General features: G+C 40.3%; 1 protein-coding gene and 1 long non-coding RNA gene across 2 annotated transcripts in view; both read left to right on the top strand.

Moving 5' to 3' along the window:
- Nucleotides 1–25,227, top strand: part of LOC144827739 (protein FAM162B-like) — a 115,364-nt gene that overhangs the window by 57,439 nt on the left and 32,698 nt on the right. Inside the window, exon 2 of the mRNA XM_078685950.1 lies at nucleotides 20,120–20,225. Within this exon, the coding sequence (XP_078542076.1) occupies nucleotides 20,120–20,225 (106 nt within the window). The remainder of the gene's footprint in view (nucleotides 1–20,119; nucleotides 20,226–25,227) is intronic.
- LOC144827738 (uncharacterized) lies at nucleotides 9,058–9,629 on the top strand. The gene is made up of 3 exons (XR_013610338.1): nucleotides 9,058–9,266; nucleotides 9,376–9,430; nucleotides 9,543–9,629. It is a non-coding gene; the product is annotated as an uncharacterized LOC144827738 (long non-coding RNA).

The raw sequence follows: 25,227 nt of genomic DNA, 5'->3' as shown, positions 1-25,227 counted from the left end.
AAACCTGCTGCAAAACTAGTGCAATGCACAATGTCTGACAAGACCCTCTCTAGAGGGACAAACAAACAAATATTCATATGTGAATGTCCATGTTATACTATCTAAAAATCTATCATAAAAGCATCTCCAACTGGCAATCAAGCAGAGTTAAGCTGGATTACCATCTACTTCAGTGGCAGCATCAACAATTCCTGGTCAGGAACTCCCTTTTGAGGTGCAGACTACTGCAACAGATATGGCTCCAGAGTTGTCATGAATGGGCACGTACTGCATGGACTGTAGTGTTGTTATAAGTGAGGGTGAGCAGTGTGTTACAGCTATTCACAATGCTGCCAAACATCATACATTGTATTTTTCCCCCTTTTCTCTTTGTTGCACATTTCATAAGAGGAGTTCAGGTGAGCAGCAAGACAATGCAAAGCTGTAGGAACCTCAACTTCAATAGCAGCACAACCCCAACAAAGCAGAGAGTACATTCAAAAGTCCGATCTCAACTTTGGATCCACAGTTTTCCCCAACGGCATCATACAGCATGGATTGTAGAGTTGTAGTTAGTGCTGGAGAGCAGCCCATAATAGCCCTTTGTGATGCTGGAAAGAATAATAAATGCTGATTTATTTGTAATTTTTTACCTTCATAGTTTTTTCTACATTAGCAGGCATTTAATTATCTTACAAAATGGGCATCTAATATATATCTTTAGTTAATTTTATTATCTTCCAATTTATTGTAACACTACTAACATATAACTTCCATATACACAAGTCAAACCATCGCTCTACAAATAAATACACAGCTAACTTTTGCCAGTTAACATAATTAATGTTTTCACTTTTTAAATATAAGGCAACGGTCTGGGTTTAAATCTTCTAGTAAGTGCATCAACAACATATTTAAACATATTTTTACAGAACACTCTATTGAATGTTGTAATTTCTTTTTTAAAACTATTAACTATAATATATGTGTATTGTTCTGCAACTCCTCCTCTTAACAACTTTTCATTTTCCCTAGAATCTTTCTCAGGACCAAACAAACAAAACTGCATATCACCAGAAACTGTTTCTACATCTGTCACACTACCATACACAAGTGCTGTACTTATTTCTCCTAACCATAAAGAAGGGGTTTTCACATAATACAGCCTCCTACCTAAAGTTTGCATTGTTGAGTGGTATAACTTATTTAGGACCAGATGTAGGAAGCGTAATTCCGGTCGGTAATGGCCTAAATAACCGAATTTCGGCCGTTACCGACCGGAATTAGGCTTTTCATATGTAGGTGGCTTCATTTCACATTTGGTAATTTACCGAATGGGTATTTAAGAATTCGGTAAATTACTGATTCTTAAAAATACCGAATCGGTAAATTACCGAATCTGAAATGTAGGGAGCACTCAAATGAGTGCTTTTCCCATCTAAGGATTCATTATTTGCCACCGACTAGAAGTTGGTGGCAAATAATGAAAACCTTAGAAAAAGCATTTCTTTTGCTTTTCCAACCCATACACATTTGAAGGGTGCAACAGGGTGTCAAAGTGACACCCTGCCACCCTTCAATGTTTCCCATTTACCGAATTGGTATCTTCCGATTCGGTAATTGACATTAATTCCTATGGGCCACTAGGCCCATAAGAATGAATGGCAATTACCGAATTGGTAAATACCGATTCGGTAATTACCAGAACTTACCGATTCTGTAATTATTTAAGAAAAATTACCTACATCCCATTTACCTGTTCTTAAATACCGAATCGGTATGATTCGGTATTTAAGAATCGGTAATCTGGGATTACCTACATCGGGCCCTTAGTGTTTTATAACTTCGCCTTGGAAAAATACGTAGGACATTTTTTAATATATCTATGGACTCCTGTCTAATACCAGAAACACTTCTACAATACCATTTGTATACAGTACCCTGAATACACCTTCCTCGTACCTCTTCTGCAATACCTTTGTCTACATTTCTAGGCACCATCACCTCTTTTGAAATAGGACTACCATTCATCATTTGATAACCTTGTCCTCTTTAATCAATAGCATGAACTAATTTGTTATACTGGATATAGCTTTCTTCATTAAAGAAAGTGTCTTTACAGGAAGTATGTGTCTATTGTCCACTAGAAACTGTCCAACAGTTAATTCTATTTACTAATCTTTTTTTCTGGTTTTGTCTCCTCATGCAAAAAACTATTTTGTCAAGAGTCGTTATTCTATTTAGAATCCAAATGAAAAGTTTTCTCTTCATAGCAAACTTGTTTTTTCTGATTTTCTGCATCGCTCCTTCTTCTACATTTTTTTACATTTCCCACTAAATTTACGAGGCTGTAACTATGCAATCATTATAACATTTGCTCAGAACCTATGTAGCCATCTAAACACTCACTTACAACCCATGCACGCATTGAAATACTGAGGCATACGTGTGCACTGATGAAACACTCAGGCTCTACTCATGTAAGTATCTAGAGAGTACCTCTATATAATGATTGCATAGTTACAGCCTTGTTATTTGCACAACTCCATAGATAGTACCTATGTGATTAGATGAATGTATATGTAGTGCCTGCATACTTCATTGACTACATAATTTCTGCCGGCATGATCACAAGAGCACATGTATAGTTTCTGGATAATTGAATAAGTGCATGGATACTGAATCACTGATTTGATTACTGCCTGTGTAGCGGCTGGGTGATTCCATAGGGCCTAAATACTGCCTGACTAACTGAGAAAGTACCTTCATTGCTGTTAGATACATAACAGTTGTCACTATATTTCTGAATCATTGGTTATCTTCTTCTGTCAGTATGAAACTACCTGTTTCACTGTATATATTATTTTCTCCTGAGCTAGGTGCGAGTGAAATTTAGGTATCACATTTGATATATAATTGCATAAATTCACATCTAGAAACATATATTGCTTTGTTACATGCATCAGTACGATTCTAAAAATGGAAAACAACATATTGACATTTTTCAATGCACAGGTCACTCGACTATACATTTTCCAAATACTCACCTAGACCCATATTCAAATTAAACCACAATTTCTTAGATCAGATAACCTGGGCACTAACTACCAGATATTTGTACTTCCTAGGTCCTATACCCTTGACTTACACTACTGGTCATCGGTATCTGTGAACCTATGGGATCAGGGAGTCTAGCATAATAAGTATGGTAGCAAGACAACAATATGCACTCATATAATAACCACAGACTCGAGAAGTTTTGAAAAACTTTTTCTAATCTTCATCAAAAGTCATGAGCCAAAGATTAACAGTAAGCAAGCTATCGATAATCAGAATCACAAACAGCGTATAACCATGCAAAAGATATATCATGCTGACCATTTAGAATTCTAAAGGGAGGGTAAGAACAAGGAACATACTGAAATAAACTTATAGAAATCAGACTTGCAATGATATTTTCTAAAGGACGGGAACAATAAGGGACATGCTATGAGTCACAGTTTAATCGATTTCAAGAGGGTGGGTAAAAAAAGAGGGAACACAAATTGTAATGACGAAACTGAATTGACCATGTAGCTATAGGGAAGGTAAGAAAATGGAACACGCTAATAATTCCGAATAACTACTTCAGCTTCTTTAAAGGGTGGGTAAAGAAAGGAAACCTCTATACATTCATGGATAGCATTTAACATCCAACTCTAAGGAGGGGGAAAAAATGGAACATGCTAATAAAGGCAAGATTTACGATGTCATTAATTGTCACAAGTGAAGGGTAAGAAAAAGGAACATGTGCAAATAAGACTTTAGCAAAATTCAGGGAGGGTAAGAAAAGTACGCAAATGATACTATTTGTTCCCCACACAGATTTATATTTACCTAAACGGAGTGAAGACCAACCCTGGCCACGGGTCAGTTAAGGACAGAAACCCCGAAAATTGAAAAGGCCAGTAGGCCAGCAAGTGCAGCTCAGAAACAGGACAGGAAAGCCAGATTTGGATCGGAACTGGACCACCGAAAGTTGAGACCAGCAGCTGCAGTTCAGTTGCAACGCCTGCACTACTCCCTCTCTGCAGCTATCAGTCAAACCCCGATTGGGTTATCGAATTTCCCAGCAAAGTGCTTCGCCAGCACTTCTGGTCCCAGAACCCCTATTGGGTCAGTGAGTTTTCTGACAGAGTGCTTCGCAGCACCTCTGTTCTCGATCAGCTATTGAGTGCGTTGGGTCAGTGACAGGTCAGCTATTCGGACAAGTCCGACAATTTGTCTATCTAAACCTAGGCTAGTTATACTATTTTCCAGGTCAGTGTACCACCCCACAATGTTGCAAGTGTAAGGATCCCCAAGTTCGATTGGACAAATGAAGAGGACAGGTCATCACCCCATCTAATATTTGGAATTTTGCCGTCTCATATTAAAATTTATGTTCACGCCCATTAAATTCAGGTTCTCATGAAGTCTTCCACTCGCAAAACAATGGATGTTCTATTCACAATTACAATGTATTTTTCCAGAGTTCACTAGGCGAGGTTCCCAGGAGCATCTACTCAGTCAGTCAGCTCCTTGGCCGGAATTAAAAGGTCACTGCTCTGGAGACTCGCGGATCTCGCTCAGATGCAGTTTCAATCAAGATGGAGTACAGCATAATACAACAGGTCAAGTTTAGAAATGCGACATGAAATGGAAAAGAAACAGTTTTAGAACACAGAATAAATGAATACACTGTATACCATGAATCTCTACACTATACCCATTACTTTATAATAAACTATAGCATTAGGATTAAGCAGAACAAACAGCTTAGCAAAAGCAGCAGTGCAAGCTTCTCGCATGTGAGAACACAGAGCAGCCATATTAGCTCTAGTGCGCAGAAGCAACAGATTCCCTTCAAAGCTGCGAGTACTTCATGTCACGTGGGTATGACAGACGCATGTGCAGTAGAAATTCCCGCGCAGTAGCGGCCATTTTATTTGCAAGCGTATTAAGATTAGAAAACACATAGGCAAGCTTCTCTCGGACACCCAATGTAAAAGGGAAAATATCAAATTAGTAAGACAAACATATTGGTTCATTTGTTAAAGTTATTCGAGGTTCTTGAGTACAAGCAAGTCGCCTTTTGTGAGAATCCTTGCTCCATCAGAACGATTTGCAAGTTGCATACCTACATCATTTATCAAATACTTCTGTTTCTAAAAGATATATTCAGCATACCTAAAAAAAAAATTACACTCGAAATGAAGCTTGCACAAAAACTCTCGAGGCATTCGGCACTATTAATCCTTTTGTATTTTAAATATACCATGTTAAAGAAAAACACTACCCCTACCATTTACATGACATTTACATCAGCCTTACTAATCATAGATCACCATGTAAACATATATGCGATTTCCTAATAGATGAACAACTTCAAGCAATCTTTCTCAAAATATATACCTCTCTGTATCTTTAAGTAAACTCAGAAGTTCTACCATATATATAGCTATATGTAAGCACAAAAATCCTATCTCACCATCTAAGCATATGCAAAGGGGTCACATAAGTTAAAACACACATTGACAAACACTTCCCAAAACATACCTAACACGTATAACTTCTTTCTAATTCATTCACAGGCAGACAATATGTTCTCATCTTCTATTTCTCACTACACTATGCCGTTTAATAATGTTACTAAAAGTACTACAGCTCCCAGAATGCAAATTACTGATGTATCTATTCTGCACATTATGTTTAGACATGTAAATTATTCTTAGTTCCTCAGTACAATCTCCACAAAACTATACTGTTATTTTTCATTAAAATAACCAATTTTATAAGCAGGAACAAATTAATTTTTCTCTTACTTCTCAAAACATTCACAACTAACCTCTTAAACACATACAATCTAATAGAAACAGTTCATCCCAAATATTTTTCTCATCTCATAATCCTTTTATTCAAATTCCCCTATACATCTTCATTTCTAATGTACATTTCTAAAATAATTACAAAGTTATATACATACCACTGAATTCAGTTTGTAGATTACATTATTCTTTTAGCTCTTTCTGCATAGTTTTGACACTGTTAAGATTTGTAAAAACTAAGCACTAGAATGGCACACCACTCTCATACAAAGAAAGTCTAAAATGGAAACCTCTTCAACTTTCCACTCTATCATCATGAGAAAGGCAGCAGATGAAATCATATCTTTCATTTTAGACTACTGCATCTCCACTTCTGAATGGTTACCATCTGTTAACTGTTTCTCTCTCTTTCAAAACAAGATTCCTGTTGACGCATTTTTGCAATGTTTTTCGCGATCATCGCGGAATAGTTTTGGAAAACATGGTAGTTCAACCTGATATCTAGCTTCATTTTTCTGAAATTTAAATACTAAACAACAGTTTATTACGTATTCCTGAGTTGGAAATTAAAACTTGCCCAACAATGTTCTGTTTCTTTAACACACTTCCCCCCCTGACAGCATCCAATGAAATATATATATACTACATCATTCTACTCCAGCCTTTTCCTGACTACAATGGCTCCTTCACATCAAAATGCGTATGGATTGTGGGCCACAGCTATATCTTTTGGCCAAAGAGGCTGCAAAAAAGAGAGGTATTGACAGAGATTAAGGTTAGCCAAATGTGCAGATTACTTGATTTGGCCATAGAGGGTTACATTTTCATCAGTTGCACACTTTCGTTAAATCCATGGTGGATTCCCAAACTGCTCACCTTATGATTGTGCACTGTGATGGCAGCGACCTCTTTAAGAAATATGTTCGGAACGACATTGATAGTTGTGATGTTCCCGCAAAGGTACACGGGGGCCGCTCTGGCGGTCACAGCGTCTCTGCGAATACTACACACTATTAAAAAAAATCAATTTTGGACACATAACTTGTGTCACTAATAAATCCATTTCTTAACCATGGGGTACAGTATCTCCACCCTGACCCCTTATGTGGGCTTTCACACACATTTTCAGCCTCAGGAACCATTCCCAATAGATGAAATGGCACTTTCTATTCAGGTTGGGAACCAGCCAATCAGAGCATTCCGGTTGATGTGTGCGTATGCGATTCATTGCAAAAACTTCACGAAATATCCATGGCCGGAGACAGCACTATCATTTTAAACTTGAATTTCTCAAAAACTACTGAACAGATTTCCATCAAATAAGCAAAAGGCACTTCCTTGAACCGACAGCTGCCTCCCTGCTAAATTTGGTGTAAGTCCTTTCAGCGGTTAGGGCTGTAGAAGAGGCTAAAGGTTCCTCAGGGAATTACCATTACAAATGCAACCTTATTTCCCACCCTAAATTCTAAGTCACCCACTGCACGGATCACCCCCAAACTTTCCCCAATCAATAGTATCCTCCGTGACAGGGATATAGGGATATATATGTGGAGTTAGCTACAGAAAAGCTATACTTCGTTTTCAATATTTTGGATTCACTATACTGTCCTCAATATTCTGGCTTTGATATTCAGGGTTCACACCTTGTGAATCTAAGTGAAGGAATATATGTTTTTTTTAAAGTTACATGTTAAAAGCCACTCAATCAACTTTTCACAATACAACTTTAGATCGGATTTAAAGTAAAGGAGTGTTAAGTTGTGAAGTCGACTTACTCGCAGTTTTGCGTATTTTCTAAACTGTTCAGGCTTTTTCAAATGCAAAGCGTAACAAGTCCTTTAAAAAAAAATTAGAGGGCCTCAGCTCAGAGCCCTCCCTCTCACACCTCTTACTTGAGGTGGTAGATGTCCAGAAAGGGTGGGCGGTAAACTACGCTCTGCTGCGGAGTTCAAAGAGTTTTTGTCACTCCGCGGTCTTAGAGGAACAGGGAAAGAATGCTGATGCTTCTGATTTTGCTGCCATATTGGAGAGGGATAGACCCTTTTCCATTATGATGCAGATATACAACTAGATTCCATGGCTCAGTCCCCACCCTATATGGAATTACTGGATCAAAAGCATCAGAGAGGAAGGGAGATTGGAAATTCCCTGAGGCAGCCGTCAACTTCAAATCAAATTGGTTTCCATCTTGCAGTGGTGTATTATAGGAGAGGCATCAAAATGAGTAGTGCCATCCAATTAACTAGGAGCAGAATCCTTGTACATATGAAATCTACTGTTAATTTCACAAATATATATTTTGCTACTTCATTTTTTACAGAATCAAATGAACGAATCTTATCACCTAAAGTATTAAAATAAAATATGCATGATTATTTATAGTGTAATTGTATTTAAGGCAAATAGCCTGCCCCCGGCTGCTTTCATGAACTATAAAGGCGCACTGTGAATCCTAGTACACCATGAATCCTATTATTGACTAGTCTGGCAGCCACACTTGATCGTCTGTCTTCTCATTGATTGAACGATGATTAGGTTACGCCTACTTGGTGTCATCATTTGTTTCGCTGACGACCTGTTAGACGCCCAACACTTACATTGGATGTGGGGTGAGCTTCTCCCGTCATCTACTACACTTATTGGTTGATAAATGCGTCTAACCCGCCTACTCGTGTGCCTTTTACTGTATCTTTTTTTTCCAGGTGGAGGGACAGGAAACACCCTGTCAAGCAGGAGGAGGTTGTTTAGTTTCATGTAGAACAGATGATGTGATCTCTTCTGCTATGTGTGATGAGATAGACAGCTAATGCAGCACAGGCACTGGAGTCTGTCTTGCAGCTGCTTATTAGGACTAGTCAGTGTCGGCGTAGACACAGGAGAAATTGGTGTTTTATTGCAGCACACATGACTGACACACAAGGGGATTGGAGACTAGTAAGTGTGCACTGCTCAGACAGTTAACTGGTTTTGTGTTTGCCGACTCTTGTTAACATCAAGTTGCGGAAAAAATTCACCTGGTTCAGATACACAAAGTGTGGCCTAGTTATTTCATTGGTTTAGAATTCACGAGGAACAGGTGGGACATCATGTTCTCTTCAGGGGTGGGCGAGTGCAGCAACTCCGCCCGCTGGCAGAATTCAGGGGAATTCTACAATGAGCTCTGCCCACTCGTAATGTCCAGCCTCTACACTAAATATGTTTTTGATATAGGATTACCTTCCTGGGACATTCTCAAAGAAGAGTTGGGGGGTGTACCCTAGTCACCCAGCGTCCGAGGGCTATATCCAAAGCGATTCCCAAGAAAAGACTGAGATGTGGGGAAGAATACATGCACTGCAAGTTCATCAAAATGATTACCTCAAATAATCATCAATCAACAGACTAAATTCCTACGCCTTTGAATTGAGACCCCCAAGTACTGCCCCCGTCGAGGGAGATTAGGTAAGCGTTAAGGTCTTCTTCTGGCACTATATGAGAGTGATATTCCACTGCAGTGTGCAGTAAGATACCTGAATAACCCTCTAAAAATACATTTCTGTGTTTTCCTTAGTGTCCGGAGGATTATGGCGCCGCCTCAGCTTTAAACTTTAACCTGAATAAACAAGGTAACTCCAGGCTAATTATTACGATCCTTAAAATTCTAGAAGCCCTTACGACATGTTGCTACTGGGAATGTTTCCTGGTGTTAAATGTCCCTTTCACTTTTCTAACCCCTAGTTACAATTGTGAAATTGAGCTGCTCCCTTATGAATACAGTGGAAAACAGGACAGTCGCCGCTTGATTGGTGCCAAGTAGGTTTTTGTAAGTGTCTATTTCATCTAAAACTTCTCTGAACTATATATTTGACGGTTGAATTTACCTTTGGGAATTCTTTATATTCACAGAATTCCAGCAATTAATGCAAAAAAATTTTTAAGAAGTTCCTTGCATAACATGATTACAGGTCAAGAATAAATATTGAGTAAGTGTTCTTTCCCCCTTAGTTGATTAAATGGGATTTACCTTAAATGCTGCGCCATTATTAAATCCCTGACATTTATATGAAAATAAACTGTTTCTCCAAGCGCGTAATACACGGTTGGTTTCAAAAACCCTGGAATTAACATACACTACTGTGCATGCATTCTTTTCATGCCACTGGGAGCACAAAATAACCACGTAGCTATAATGCGATATATAGGGATCCTTTCTAATTTTATTTACCTTATTACAGTTTCAGGAAGCTCTTTTTCCATCCTGATGATGATCTAGATTCATATAGATCGAAACGTCGTCGACTCATACAAGAAAATTCCCCCTTTTAATGTATATATTTATGTGGATCTATCTTGTTGTTATGTGATGTGTTGTTTCACTTTATGTCACTTATGTCACGTTCTTCACACTGTCACTTATGTGAGCACCTGAACCTTTTCTATGAGAAATTAAAATTATAAATAAATGAATATTGTACAAATTCCCTATGCATTTAGCTCCTAAGCGTGAATTCACTAAACGCTTCCATTTTCTTGTTGGGATCCTGTTGGACACATATCGAACCATTATTTGTTTATATACATTCACAACACGGTGGGCTTCAACGGGTCATTGACAGTACTGGAAAAGAGAATATTCCTGGTAAAACCACCATTAACATTTTCTTTTCCAAAATCAAAGTCAGAAAGCATGGTAAATGCTTCCCTCGAGTTTTGGGTTTGATATTTTTTTCTTTTGCTGTATTGCTGACATCACAGCAAAGCAAAAGTGAAAGCAGGCTGTGCTAATGGAATCTATGGGATCCAAAAATGTCCTTACATACAACTTTCCTACACCTCTTCCAATAACAATAGTATCCCACTTGTGTGGCTGGGCCTTTTCCCATGAAAGGTAATACCCCAAAATGCAGCAAGGAGACATTATGATTTTGCCTTCCAAATTGACCCATTCTGGCAATATGGGTAGCTGCAGTATTTAGGCTAGAGCTTGGTCTGCACCCAGGTAAACCTACCATGCCTAGAAATTTCTGAAAACAAGGTGGTGTGCCTAGTACATTTTCCTACCTAGAATGCCCTGAAAGCACCAAACCGTGGCTAAATCACAGATTTTCCTCATTTTACTATGAAAGAAAATTCTAGAATCTGTGAGGATCCATAAAATTCCAATCACACAGCATCCAATACTATTCCCCATAAAATGATATCCCAAATGTTTACCAAGTTTTATAGATCTTGATACCTTAATATCATATGACCTCATAACAGTAGTTTATTTGCTGTGACCATAAATAAGATAAAACAGAATTTCAAAGGTGTCAATACATTTTCAAAAGCAGATTCACACTACATTATAGCAGCCTTTTGTGACAATGCAGGCTATATTGAATCATTTAAAATTTGCACTACTGCTAATTGAAATATTTGCAGCCCTCTGCAGCTGGCGCAAATTACCTGGTAAATAAAATAAAGGTGTCTAGAACAAATACATGTTCTCACCAGGCAATATTTCACAACAGGCCAGTGCCCCTAGAAAGGCTGTTAAAAAGGTAATCAAAGCACTCTGCCATATTGAAATCTGGAGTTGTACTGATTGGACAGTACTCCTGGATGGCTCATAGGTTTAGGCATTGACAGCCACTTATGTATCGGGAATAGGAAAAGTCATGAAAGTTGTTAGCTTAAGAACAACATGACTCAAACTCCTGCAAATGTTTGTATTATTTTCACACAGCAAATTCTTGTTTGACACACCATATGTGAAATGTGAAATGGGAATTCAGCTAATGTCCATTGAATTAATGGCCTCTCAGCTGTGACTGCAAACTGGTTTTGGTATCACCTTTCACATCAGCTCCAAAAACAACACTGTATCAGTCCTCAGGGGCCCATCATATCCCCTCTATTATTAGACATCTACTTAACCCCATTATGAAACTTGGCTAAATCATTCACCCTCACCAGCTACAACTATGCAGATGATAACCAAATCACTTTATTAATGGATGGCCTGTAAGACCTCTTCAATTTAAAACTTGATGGCTGCCTTTGGGATCTGAAAACTTTTTATTTATTTATTTTATTTATATGCTTATAAAGCGCCTGAGTCAATTCCCGAAGGGATATCTCTGCGCTTTTTTTGCTTGCACTGGACAGTTAACTCTAGGGATACAGCTATGGAAGAGGGGATAGACTAAATTTATGACAGTAAAAAGAGGTGTGTTTTAAGTTTTTTCTTAAATAATTCTAGATTCCTGATCTGTTTCAATGCGGAGGGTAGGGAGTTCCAAAGGATTGGTCCTTTATTTTACAGAGCTCGACCGCCTTGTCTAGCTCTTTTTATCTTAGGGACCTGTAGCAACTGGTGGTTGCTTGAACGTAGAGTGCGTCCAGGGATGTAAGAGACACATTTTTCTTTTAGGTATTTGGGGCTAGTTCCAAACAGGCATCTGTGTATTATACTGCATATTTTAAATTTAATGCGCTGCTTTACCGGCAGCCAGTGTAGTTGACGGAGTAAAGGGCGGGAGGGTGTTCTGGGAGGAGCATTGAGGGCAAGTCTTGCGGCCGTATTTTGGACCACCTGTGATTTATCCAGCTGTTCCTCATTTGCCGATAGGTACAGTCCGTTGCAGTAATCCATTCTGCTTATAATTAAGGTCTGAATTAGTGTTTTTCTGTGATTGTCCGGCAGGAATGGGAAGACGCGTCGGAGTAACCCCACCACATGAAAACAAGCACCAGCCACTTGGGTGGTGTGTTCCTTCAGTAGGAGCGCTTGGTCTAGTTTGATACCCAAGTTTTTTGCTGTTGGCTTGGGGTTCGGGACTGGACCCAGTTCCAGGGGCCACCATTCTGGGGACCATAGCAAGGTCGCCCCCCCGAATAACATGACCTCGGTTTTGGATACATTGCATTGGAGGAAGTTCTGAGCCATCCAATGCGCCACTGCTCTCATCCCATCCGCAAAAGTTGATTGAATTGCCGGTGTGAGAGTTTGGAATAGGAACAGGAGTTGGGTGTCATCAGCGTATGACACCGGGGAGAAACCATAAGATCTTATCAGATTTGCTAAGGGTGCCACATATATGTTGAAGAGCGTAGGGCTCAAGCATGAGCCCTGTGGCACTCCCTTAGTTAGCTCCCTTGAGGATGAAGAATGGGATCCCAGTCTGACCACCTGAGTGCGGCCTTTAAGAAAGCTTTGCAGCCATGACAGGGCTGCTCCTTCTACCCCCACATCACTCAACCTTTCGATAAGAAGTTTATGTGACACCGTGTCGAAGGCAGCGGACAAATCTAACAGCACTAGAATCACTGAGCCCCCCCTAACAAGTGACATCCTGATGTTGTCGGTCACTGAGAGGAGGGCTGATTCTGTGCTGTGATTGGGCCTGAAACCAGATTGAGATAGATCCAGGCCCTCCGCTGCCTCGATGTATTTCGACAGGTGTGTATTTACATGCTTCTCAGTGAGTTTACTGAGGTAGGGTAGAAGGGAGATGGGTCTAAGATTAGAAAGGTCCGACCAAGGTAGTGTGGTGTTTTTCCGAATGGGATTAACCACCGCTTGTTTCCACTCCGATGGCACCTGTCCTTCTCTGAGAGATTGATTTATAATTGATTGAATGAATGGGCCTAAGAGGGAATTTAGAGGGGCCATCATTTTAGCTGGTATAAGATCATTGGGGGAGCCTGATTTTATGTGGCTAGTTAGGAGGGGGAAATCTGTATTAGAAACTGGGGGGAAGGAAAGTAAGGATGTTATCTTTTTTTGCGGTATAGTGGGGGCGGGACTATCACAGTAGGAACTGGTAGCCTTCACAATTTTCTCATAAATTGTATCAATTTTGCTCTCGAAAAACAGGGATATCTCGTTACATAATGGCAGTGAGAAGTCATCCGAGCTCACACATGCTGTGGGTTTTACAAAGGTTTCAAGTATTTTCTATAGTTCCTTCGAGGAATTTCCTGCCTCAATCAATTTTTGGGCCAAATTATCCTTACGGGCCCTTCTGATATTTTTGTAATATCTAGATTGTGCTAACAGGTAAGCTTTCTTATCCTCTTCATGGTGGGACTTCCTCCACTTTTTTTCTAGTCTTCTGCATCCTTGCTTCTCAGTTCTTAGTGCCTCCGTGTACCATTTCTCCTGTTTGTGTGTAGGAAATTGCTTATGCGATTTCCACGGGGCCAGCTTGTCTATTGCCTCAATAAGGGAATTATTGAATTTAGTTAGGGTATCTTCCACTTTGTCTGTTTCCACAAATTTAGGGTATTTCCAGATCTTCTGTAGCCCTTCTGTTGTGACTTTGTGCCACTGACGGCGCCATATTGGAGGGAGGGTTATATTGGATGGTCGTTTGTTTGTGACAGGAAAGTCGAATTCTAACAGATAATGGTCTGTCCACTCCAACTGGGAGGTGGTTTTGCAAAAGATAGTGGTACAGTTCGAAAAGAGTAGATCTAAGAAGTGACCCCCATCGTGAGTTGGCCCTGAATTCAGTAGTTCTAGACCTATCGTGGACATATCTGCGAGCAAAGATTTAGTTTCTGTGAGTTCTGTATTATCTGCATGTATGTTAAAGTCGCCTAGGAGGACAAAGTTTTCTTTGGCTCTAAGATAAGGGACTAACAGTTCCATGAGGGAATGGGAAAACCCTGCACATGGTCCAGGTGGGCGATATATAAGTGCTCCTTTCATTATTGTTTTAGTGGATAAATTGATTCTGAAAATTATAATTTCTAATATGGGACTGCATTTTTTTTCTAGTATGGTAACTTTCAGATGTTCTTTGTATACCATAGCCAGGCCGCCTCCAGTTTTGGTGGGCCGGTCCACATTTAGGAACTTGTATCCTGTAGGGATTCCTAATGTGATAGCGGGGGTTGTATGGGGTTTTAGCCACGTTTCCGTGAGGAAACATAGGTCTGGCTGTAATGTGTGGAGTAAATCCCATATTTGAAGCTGATGTTTAGGCATTGAGCGTACGTTCAATAATAGGCATTTAAATCCTTCTTTTAGTTTGTTGCCTCTTTGGCCATGGCTTCTGAGTGGTTTAAAAGATTAGTTTGAAAATGACATTTGTTACAGGAAAAAGGGCCCTCTGGGAGTGGCCATTTCCTGTTAGCACATTTTGGCAGATAGGGAGGTTTCAAGGAATGTAAGTCTAGTGCGGAGTACCTGATTTTTCTACGTGCGGTATCCGCGTGAAGCATAGCCCCTGGCTCCTGGCACCGTCCTGGCGTGGACGGGCGCAGACGGGCAGCTCTTTGGCGGGTCTTCGGCGGAAATTCGGCTGCACGCGGTCGCTGCGCGCTCCCGAGGGGGCGAGGGCTAAATAGCCCCTGAGATTAACCCCTAGAGCGCTACCCGCTCCAGTGGAAACAGGAAGTGCCTGGAGTGTGTGGCTCTCACCTGTCCGCCCTCCGCACAACGGTAATAATTACCCTGTCGGAACGAGGCGGACAGGAAGTAAGGTTGAACCACCACTACTCACTGGCCATGTAGTTAACTGAGGCTGCTTCCCTGATGTGACAAACAAATGAGGGAGAGTGAGCGCGATGAGTACGAGCGCTTTCTATTCAGCACAGCAGTACAGTTAAGTTTAAAACAATGTGCGCGTTTGTAATCAACACACACACGATGAGTATATTTAAAAATTGCACAAGTGCGCGTAGATCAAAGCAATGGTCATTTAAAATACCAGTTCGATTTCCAACATGAATTCGCTAGTAGCGCTGTACCAGTTAGAGCAAAAGCGGGTCGGAGACTCTGCCACCGCCTCCTGCCGCGACCGCGCTGTGTCTGGTGCTCAGCCTAAATAGCCCCTGAGATTAACCCCTAGAGCGCTACCCGCTCCAGTGGAAACAGGAAGTGCCTGGAGTGTGTGGCTCTCACCTGTCCGCCCTCCGCACAATGGTAATAATTACCCTGTCGGAACGAGGCGGACAGGAAGTAAGGTTGAACCACCACTACTCACTGGCCATGTAGTTAACTGAGGCTGCTTCCCTGATGTGACAAACAAATGAGGGAGAGTGAGCGCGATGAGTACAAGCGCTTTCTATTCAGCACAGCAGTACAGTTAAGTTTAAAACAATGTGCGCGTTTGTAATCAACACACACACGATGAGTATATTTAAAAATTGCACAAGTGCGCGTAGATCAAATCAATGGTCATTTAAAATACCAGTTCGATTTCCAACATGAATTCGCTAGTAGCGCTGTACCAGTTAGAGCAAAAGCGGGTCGGAGACTCTGCCACCGCCTCCTGCCGCCTTGGACGATGAATAACCAACTAAAGCTAAACAAACACATATTATGACTGTGAACAATGACAAAAATATTAGTTTCCACATGGTATAAGCCTAAGGAAAATTATTTAAATGAGATCCCTCCCAAAATATCAAGAGAGGTCAGAAACCAAGGGATAACCATGGATTCAAACTTATACTTGATACCACATATTAACGTCATACAGATTGCCTTTTATATAATAAAAACACTATGCTGCATATTTCTGTACCATGGATAACAACAGAAACCTAAAGCCACAAGACTTCCGCTTGCCTTTATCCAAGAAAACACCTGACTCCAGTCTTTCAGTCTCTCAACTGGCTACCCGTAGCTAGAGGGGCAATGTTCAATGCACTTTGCATTGTTCATAAATCCTACTAAGGAAAAGGATTGCTATACTTACAAGGACACTATGCTCTAGGCGTGCACCACTTATTGTCATACCATCTTACCATAAGAAGCTTGGAGGAGGTACTGCTTTCTCAGTATAAGCCGCCAAGCTCTGGAATTCAATATCAACCACAAATTGAAACTTTCAGTAGCATTTATACTTCAAAAGATAGTTGAAAATATGGCTACTTCCAAGACAACTACACCACCCGACATCCCACCAACAGAATCTGGAGAGGCAGGCACACTATTAAGCTCAATCTCCAGCTTACAATTCACAGACTGGAAACAACCCAAACAGCGAACTACTTTTGTTAGACTGGTAAGTTAAGGAGGGCTGACCTATGGTTGGACATGTTATTATATAATTTCATATGTAATATTTCTGACCCACACTAATACTAATACAAAAGCATTCAGTGAGCAGCAGCAACTGCAACTTACACCTCCTACATTCACATACGAAATATCTGCTTAGAGGGTTGTTCATCACCAGTACTGTGCAGCCAATAAGCTAACCATTACCAAATGAACAGGCATGCAATAACTGAAGAAATCTGTTCTACACTGCTGGTCAAATTGAGGCATTTATTTTAGTCCATTGTCAAAGGTCCTAAATAGCTGTAAAACTTTGGCTGCTTTTTTACATCTCAAAATGACACGCAAACATGGGATGATAGCAAGAATATTGTTATGAGATTGCTGGCAACAACACTGCTAACCAGTCCCAAGATGCACTGTCACAACAGGCCCCAATGGCTCAATCTATACGAATCTGAATAAACTGGCTGAAGACAGAGTTCTGCAGAAATTAAAAAAATATAATGCTTGAAAGTTGAGTTCCCTGGAAACACTATATTAGCATCAGGCAAATTATAATTCCTTTGTCATAAATTCTCTTTTAGGCACCTGTTTCCTAAAAGGATTCCAAACACTCAAATAACCCCAGTGTATTGCGAGTCAACAAGACCCTTCATCAGGGTTAACTAAAAACAAAATATAAACAAGCCATTTGATTCTGTGTGGTTGTGGGACCCAGTGAACCGCACAACTGGAATTTAATGAAACTCAGTTTAGAGGTACAGGGTGGGAAGTGATGCAGTACCTCAAAATCGCCATGCTGGAGTTAAAAAGGTGAATGAGCATTTCAAATACCTTTAATGTAATCGGAGATAATACGGTCATTCACAAGCAAACATTTCAGAAACTTGGCATTTCATTGTATTAGAATAGCTCCTTAGCATTCAAGTAGAACACATAGATGAAAATACTGAACTCTGTTCGATGTACTGCACGTATGCCTTGACCTCTCCCTAGATTTATTTTTTCCCTTTGTTCCATTGTGACATCTGTGGTGGACCATATTTAAGAAGAGTGCCTGGTGACACAGGCATTCTTTTTAGGTCATGCCTGAGCCAGATTTAGCTGTCTGGACAGCCTTGTGTAATCAAGAAAGCTAATTAATAAAAAATGCATCGTATACACATACATATGTGGTTTTGGGTCAGACTCTCATTTATATTTTGCTTCCACCTACCACACATACAGCCCACTTGAGCCGCTGGCTCTCTTGCACTGTGAATGACACCATTTTGCTCTTCCATATGTGCATGTCCATTTCAGTACCTGAGTAAGTTGGTCAATATTTTAGTTATTCTTTTTTAAGAGTATAGTCACATATATATATTTTTTTATTTCTATAAACTTTTTTTATTTTTTCTCCTATATTTTACTGCACAGTTGGGGCAGTGATTTCCATTTGGTAAAGTACAGGGACAAATAAAATATTTATATGTATTTGAATTAATTGTATAGTTTCAGTTTAAATACTGAACAAAAGAAAAACATGCTAACACTGTTAACTTAAGTTTGAATGTATTCTTTAAATAAGTTAAATATATAGTTTTCCCCTTGCAAATTAGCCTGTGTAAAAGAAATAGGAGAAACCGTGAGGCCTATATACAAGACCTGTGCACTGCTGGTCCATCAATTTTTTGACATTCCAGCAGAGCAGAGTGCAGAGCTATATCTACAAGACCAAAAAAAGCCACACTGCGTGGCTTTTCAAGACTTCTTAACAATGGTGTAAGGCAACGCAGAGGAAGTCACTACGTTGCCTCACACTGTGTCGGGAAGGCGTTCCATGGACACTGCATGGGTGTACATTCACAGCCTTATAACGTAGCCGAAATCTGGGAATGCATCAATAACGTGCGCCTCCCTGGGGGACTTTATTTCTCCTGGTGTCTTCCTCTTCCGATGTGTGCTGCATTCTGAAGCACACATAGAAATAGAAAACCGCCTCGATTGATTGGTTTTGTGCAGGAAGGTGTATGTTTCTGCACAAAACCAATAATTCCCACAAGGGGTACACCCTTTCACCCCGGTGCAAGGGTGCCTGCATTGGTGCAAAGCAGCCATTTGTGCGCCAGTGCAGTGAAAGTGGACAGTGATACACCTTATCTCGTAGATACGGCATATTCCTGCCCTTTTCTTTTGCCTCAGGACAGCTTTGCGGTGTTGCCCAGCACCAAAATGATATAAATGGGGGTCCAAATAAGCTGGGAATGTCGTGCAAACAGACGCCCATGGCCGTTGTGGTTAGGACTATCCGCATACGCTAAGAAAAAGAAACCAAGGCCCTCATTTACAAGATGCCTGCGCCACTGGAGCATCACTTTTTATGATGATCCGGTTGTGAAGGCCTCTCAATCATATCTATGAGGCAACGCCAAGCCAACCTGGGTGATATGGACTAAGTCAGGGCATCGCAAAGTGATACCTTGCCTATGTCAAGAAGGTGGTCCATGGGCGTTGCTGTGACTGTTTCCATTCAACATACATGGATTTTGACTCATTCTCAGATTTACAACACGTAAACCTGGGACAGTGCCAAAAATATGTTCCTCCCCAGAGCATGCGTTTTTTCCTCTTTCTCTTTCTGCAGCACACAGAGAACGAGGAAAATGCCTCTGGGGATTGTTTTGTACAGAAAGGTGCCCCTTTCTGCACAAACACAATCACAGTAACAACACAGACACCTTTGCACAGAAAACCTTGCACCATGGTGCAAGGGGGCCTGCTTTGGCGCTTGCCTTCAAATTGTACGGCGGTGCTGGATTAAAGGACAGGACTGCGCCTACGCCAATTTCTTGTAATTAAGCCACCAGGTATTAAATCATCATGTATGGTAAACAAATTTCTCATTTTACAGATAAAGATGATGATCTCATAAATTAATAACACCAATCCAAATGCTGCTGACAAAAACGATTGTTCCAGCCAAATACTGTAGGTAAATTAAAATAGAACCGATAAAAGATGTTTGTGTTATCTCTCTCCTTCTTGGTGGCTAAAAAATATTTGAAAATAATATGGTTTTTGTTTGCATTATAAACGTTGTATTCCTAATTAATGTTAGAAATGAATTCTGTCTATTTTTAAATTCATGTTCTGCTTGTAAGGACAGAAGGTCACGTTTGCATAAAGAGTACCCTATTTTAAGGTAGTGTTAGAAGCATTTCGAGTGCTAGACGTTTGAAGATAAAACTGAGAAATAGCACAGCTTAAAAAAAATACCTGTTAAAAGATTAAAATTTCAGTGGTTCAACCATCATTACTTGTTTTGTTGAAGGTGACTCAACATACAGAAATGAAAGAAGGCCGACCACATTTGATAAGAAGATATTACTTTGGTCTGGGCGATTCAAAAAAGAAGAAGACATACCAGAAATGGTTTCGTAAGTACACAAACATTATTTATTATTTTTGATTCTGCTTTGGGATTGACCTCGATTTCAAACCATTCTGAAAGAAAGACATGTGTTTGATCATTGCGGTGAATTAAATAGAATAAAGGGCCCAGGTGTTTTATTCAATGTTACAGATAAGAAATGTAGTTACTAGACGAATTCACGTTGCTGTATAATTACTGGTATTTAACATCTACAATATCTTTCCTGATGCCCATTGACTGCATTTCGTTTCAATAGGCTACACATTGTAAGGATTTTTTTCCCTTGTTTCATACATTCTTTTTATGGACGATTTCTCCCACGTTTCTATCAAAAACGTAAATACTTCAGATTTTTCGGAAGTTCCTAAACATTATTAAATCGTAAACAGCCGTCTGTATTATAGGAGTTATGTGATCCAGTTAACTTGATTGCAGTTTTACCAAGAGGTGGGAACTGGGCATCGACCTAATACTTAGTTTGATATGAGACCACTAGATTTGGGGAGAAGAGTCTTGTTGTTAGAAGTTTGTTTGATTGAGAACATTTATCTCACTAACAGCTACTTAAGAACGAAGCTTCATGATGCTCGTGGGAGGGTTTGAGGGTAAACGGGTGATTGGTCCTCTAGCACTCAAAATGGTATTTGAAAACAAAACGGGTTTGAGCTATTTTCTGAGGAGTCCCAGATTGGTTTCGGTCCGCAAAGGATTTGGCAGTCACCACGGCCAAGAGGGCCCGTCTAGTCTTTCTTTTCTGAATTTGTTAGTTTTTGCCAGAAAGACATTCTGCGATGTAAGTACACGAGAAGGGTGATAATTGTAAACGGAAAAGCTATGTAGGGTACCTGGCCAGGATTGTATATTGTTTTATGGAACAGATACAGTTCCTTGAAGTTGCATCTTTCAAAGAGTGGGAGCTAGTAAAGTTTAGTGAGCTCATTAGGGATGGACCATGTTCTTCCTAAACCCAGGATTTACTTCGCGGCAGAATTTTGTAGCATTTGCATGCACTCTCTAGGAGGTATTTGGGTAGTCCCACCAACAAAGATTTACAGTAGTCTTGCATGGACAGAATAAGAGCTTGCATCAAGTCTTTGCATGAGGAGAAAACTGGCTATTTTTAGATGTGTGAGATCGAGGTATACTTTATATGTAAAAAAATATCATTTTAATATTATTTTATTTAAAACTAAAATATTTAACATTTTAAAAAATGCATATCATATTCACATTGTTTTTATAATATTTTAATTCTTTCAACGAGTAATAAATTCATAAGGGTGTAGTGAATGTGATGCTTTCGAGTATATATGCACTAATCTTAGGGGTACATGCATCAAGCTTTTGTACCGGTCGCAGACGTTTGCGAATAAAAAAAGGCCTTTTCTGATGCATGTACATTTTTCCATTCGCAATTTAGGGAATCACAATTTATTGCAATTCCCTAAATTGCAAATGCATTTAGAGAATCGCAATTTGCTATTCCCTAAAGGCGATGCATGTAGCTTTTCCGAAATGCAAATGTGCATTTAGGAAACACTAATTACCATCAACTTTAAGTTGATGGTAATTAGTGCATGCTTTGAAAAATTTACAAAAATGCATTTTTCAAAAGGTAATGTAGGGCCCACATGCACACTCACCTTTTTTTTGGGGGTGCTTCAGGGGGACAAGAGGCCCCCGTGCACCCTTGGATTTGCATTTGCAATTTGCGATTACCAATTTAGTAATCGCAAATTGTGAATACATTAGCATTCATTCCTACAGGCCTGTAGGCCCACAGGAATGAAAGGAGTCACATTAGCTAATAGCGATTCACAATTACCTAATCGCTATTAGCTAACATTAAGGAATCGCAAAATTGATTGCGATTCCTACATGCATAGGCATTTGCAATTACCAAATAGCGATTCCTTAAAAAGCGCTATTTGGTTATCAAAACTTCAGATCTTGATGCATGTGCCACTCATTGCTGTAAGTCTGGAGTTAGGATAGTACATTTGAACCTTTGAACCCTCCAATGCGTGCACTTTCTCCATTGTTTGTTGGGCTTGAGTTAGAATATTAACTGTGCACCCACCTGCCAATGCATGCACTTTCTTCATTGTTTGTTATGTAAATTAAAACTATGCAGTAGATCTTTCTATATTACTTCCTAGTTATTTTAAAGTGACGTATTTGTGTGAATTACATTTTTTTAATGTATTTAACTGGTTTTAAATGTTACTTAAAGAAATATATATTACTTTAAAAAAGAATGAGTTACCTCTTTTTTTTAAATAATGTTACCAATTTTAATTACATAAATGTATATATACATGTATATTATTATTACCCAGTGGCAGTGACCACTTCATAGTTGTAGTTAGGATTGTGTTTCCTAGGATTTAAAATTTTTCGTTTTCCTAATAACTTTGGTGCTGTTTGATAAATCATCATGAATCTTTCCAATGTTCCTCCACCTCAGCTCTTTCCTGGAAAGTCATGGTGCTCAATCAAGAGGGGGACAAAAGAAAGGGGGGTGTTCCCAGACACATTTTTCCAAATTATTTTTCCACAGAACACTTAAGGCTAGATGTAGGTAAATCTATTTTACCACTTCTTAAATACCGAATTTTACCGATTCGGTATTTAAGAAGTGGTAAAATAGAGGGGGGGAGATGTAGGTAAATCCAGATGTGGAATTACCGAATCGTTAAAATTCGGTATTTACCGAATACCGAATCGGTATTTCCTATTGATTCCTATGGGCTGTGAAGCCCATAGGAATCAATGGGAAATACCGATTCTGTAATTACAGAATCGGTAAATTCCGATTTTAGCAAGGGTGCAGGGGGTGTCACTTTGACACCCTCTGGCACCCCGAAAATTGACATGTGCGCCATGTGGCACACAGACATGCCCTAAGGGCATGTCTGTCTGTCACATGGCATAGGTGTGCATGCACACATGTGCATGCACACCTGAATTCGGTATTTTAACACCCAACTGGATTGGGTGGTAAAATACCGAATTTGTAGGGCCTTTGGGACTCTGAAGAGTCCCACCTACATCTGAGATTTACCGAATCGGTAAAAATACCGATTCGGTATTTTACAGAATCTGTAAATTTACCGAATCGGTAAATTTACCGATTCTGTAAAAAAGTGCCCCTACATACCGAAAACCCATTTACCGGTCGGTAACGGTCGAAATCGGCCGTTACCGGTCAGTAAATGGCCTGAAACGGCCACCTACATCTGGCCCTAAGCCTCAAAACTTTGTATATTTTACACTGCAGAGGATACATGGAGCTGCTAAATCACAAGATGTGATCAGATAGTCTGCCACCACATGAACAAGGATGTGGCGACAACCATCTTTGGTCTCTGGATTCAGTCCCAAGTCCTGGAAAAAAAGGAAAAAATATATATAAGCAGTCAGCATAGGGATCTTCTGCCTGACTATGACTGAGTGGGCAAGGGCCCGGGAGTCGGTGCATTTAGATATTTAATGGAGGGCAGTCTTGTGGCCCCGTTCCCTGGGACCAAGGTTGAATTAAAGGGGAGGGGGTGCACAGCCCCCATTCCCTAGCCTATCCGAGGCCCCATGGACCACATCCCCCAGTGCTGATTGAAAGTGAAATGGTACAGGTGCCCACTGATCTAACCCGAGCCTCCAAAGGCCTCAGAGACCCCTTGCAATAGGCCAAAATCATTTCATAGGTGAGGGGACATGTGGCCCCCCTCACTGAGCCTCATAAAACCCTTGGAACCCTATCTCCCTGAGCCACTGTTTTAAAAGGTGAGTGGCATGCAGCCCCCCTCCATGATCCTTGATAAGCCCTGAGGTCCCCACCATGGGGTCTGGCACCATTGTTGTGTGCCAGGGAGCACACCTCAGGGCACAATTTCCCTGCCTACAAGAGCCAGGGCTGGAAAAGGCACTTCCACAAGACAGCAGCAAAAATATTCCTGCAGTGTGGGAGCTCACATTTATTTCCATGCCTATGCTTTTAACGGCAGGGAAACTGAGATTGATCCCACCCAGAGGGAACAGAATAAAAAAAGCCTGCTCCTGTTGCACCCAGGATTGGTGCACCTGGTGGAGCCAGCTGGGCCGTGGGGTCCTGGAGTTCCAAGGTGATGGGGTCCTCAGTGCATGTAAAGGCTCGGGAGGGAAGCCATGAGCCACTCTCTCCTCAAATATTAATTTGCATAATGTGGCACCGGGGGAAGGTATCCCCAGGGCCAGTGTTGGCTCAGGGAGGGGATCTCCCATGCTCCAATCCCCTTAAAATTGATTATGGCCCCGGGGGATGTGGTACCCCCCATTAGTATTGGCTTAAGGAGGGAGAGCATGTGCCCCTCTCCTATATATATTTTTGCTGGCTCCTGCCATCACCCAGAATGGGTGCTGGCAGCTTAGCCAGTGGGGTCACAATAAATATCTGGGTGCGCCTCGTAACACCCATAAGATTAATGTTAAAAAAATATTAACAAATGAACAGCCACTCATTCACTGTTCTCCTTTCTTTGCAAGTAACTCCCTATAATGCCCTGCAAGAGCTTGTTGATTTAACTTTTAGGAGCCTGGTGATGCTCCTAAAAGAGACAGGTGCACCACCAAGCATTGTTTTTTATTCTGTGAGGGCTGCAGGAAGTGTAGCAGCCTCTCAGCAACAATAAAAAAACAGTAAGTCTTCTGGCTCATTAAATCCATCACCCCAGGAGAGCTTCTGGCTAGAGCTCCATTTCTCCAGTTGGTGTGCATGGCCCCCTTTTGGTCCGTTCTATGGCTGCTCTTTATAGCTTGAAAAATGTCTAAAAACATAAAAAAAGATTAAAAGACTTTTTAAATAAAGCTTTATTACATTTGTTTTTAATGACAATCACTTTTCTTAAACATTCAACTGTATGAATTAATTAAAATTCCTTTCTTTAAGATTATTGCCCAATTGTTGACAAAATATTATTTGGTCTGTGGAATAACATACAGAAAAGCACCTTTGTGCACCTGGAAATCAT

Source organism: Lissotriton helveticus, chromosome 4_1 (assembly GCF_964261635.1).
Source record: "Lissotriton helveticus chromosome 4_1, aLisHel1.1, whole genome shotgun sequence".
Taxonomy (NCBI): Eukaryota; Metazoa; Chordata; class Amphibia; order Caudata; family Salamandridae; genus Lissotriton; species Lissotriton helveticus.
The sequence above is the reverse complement of the archived record's forward strand: the minus strand, read 5'-3'. Positions and strand labels throughout refer to the sequence as shown.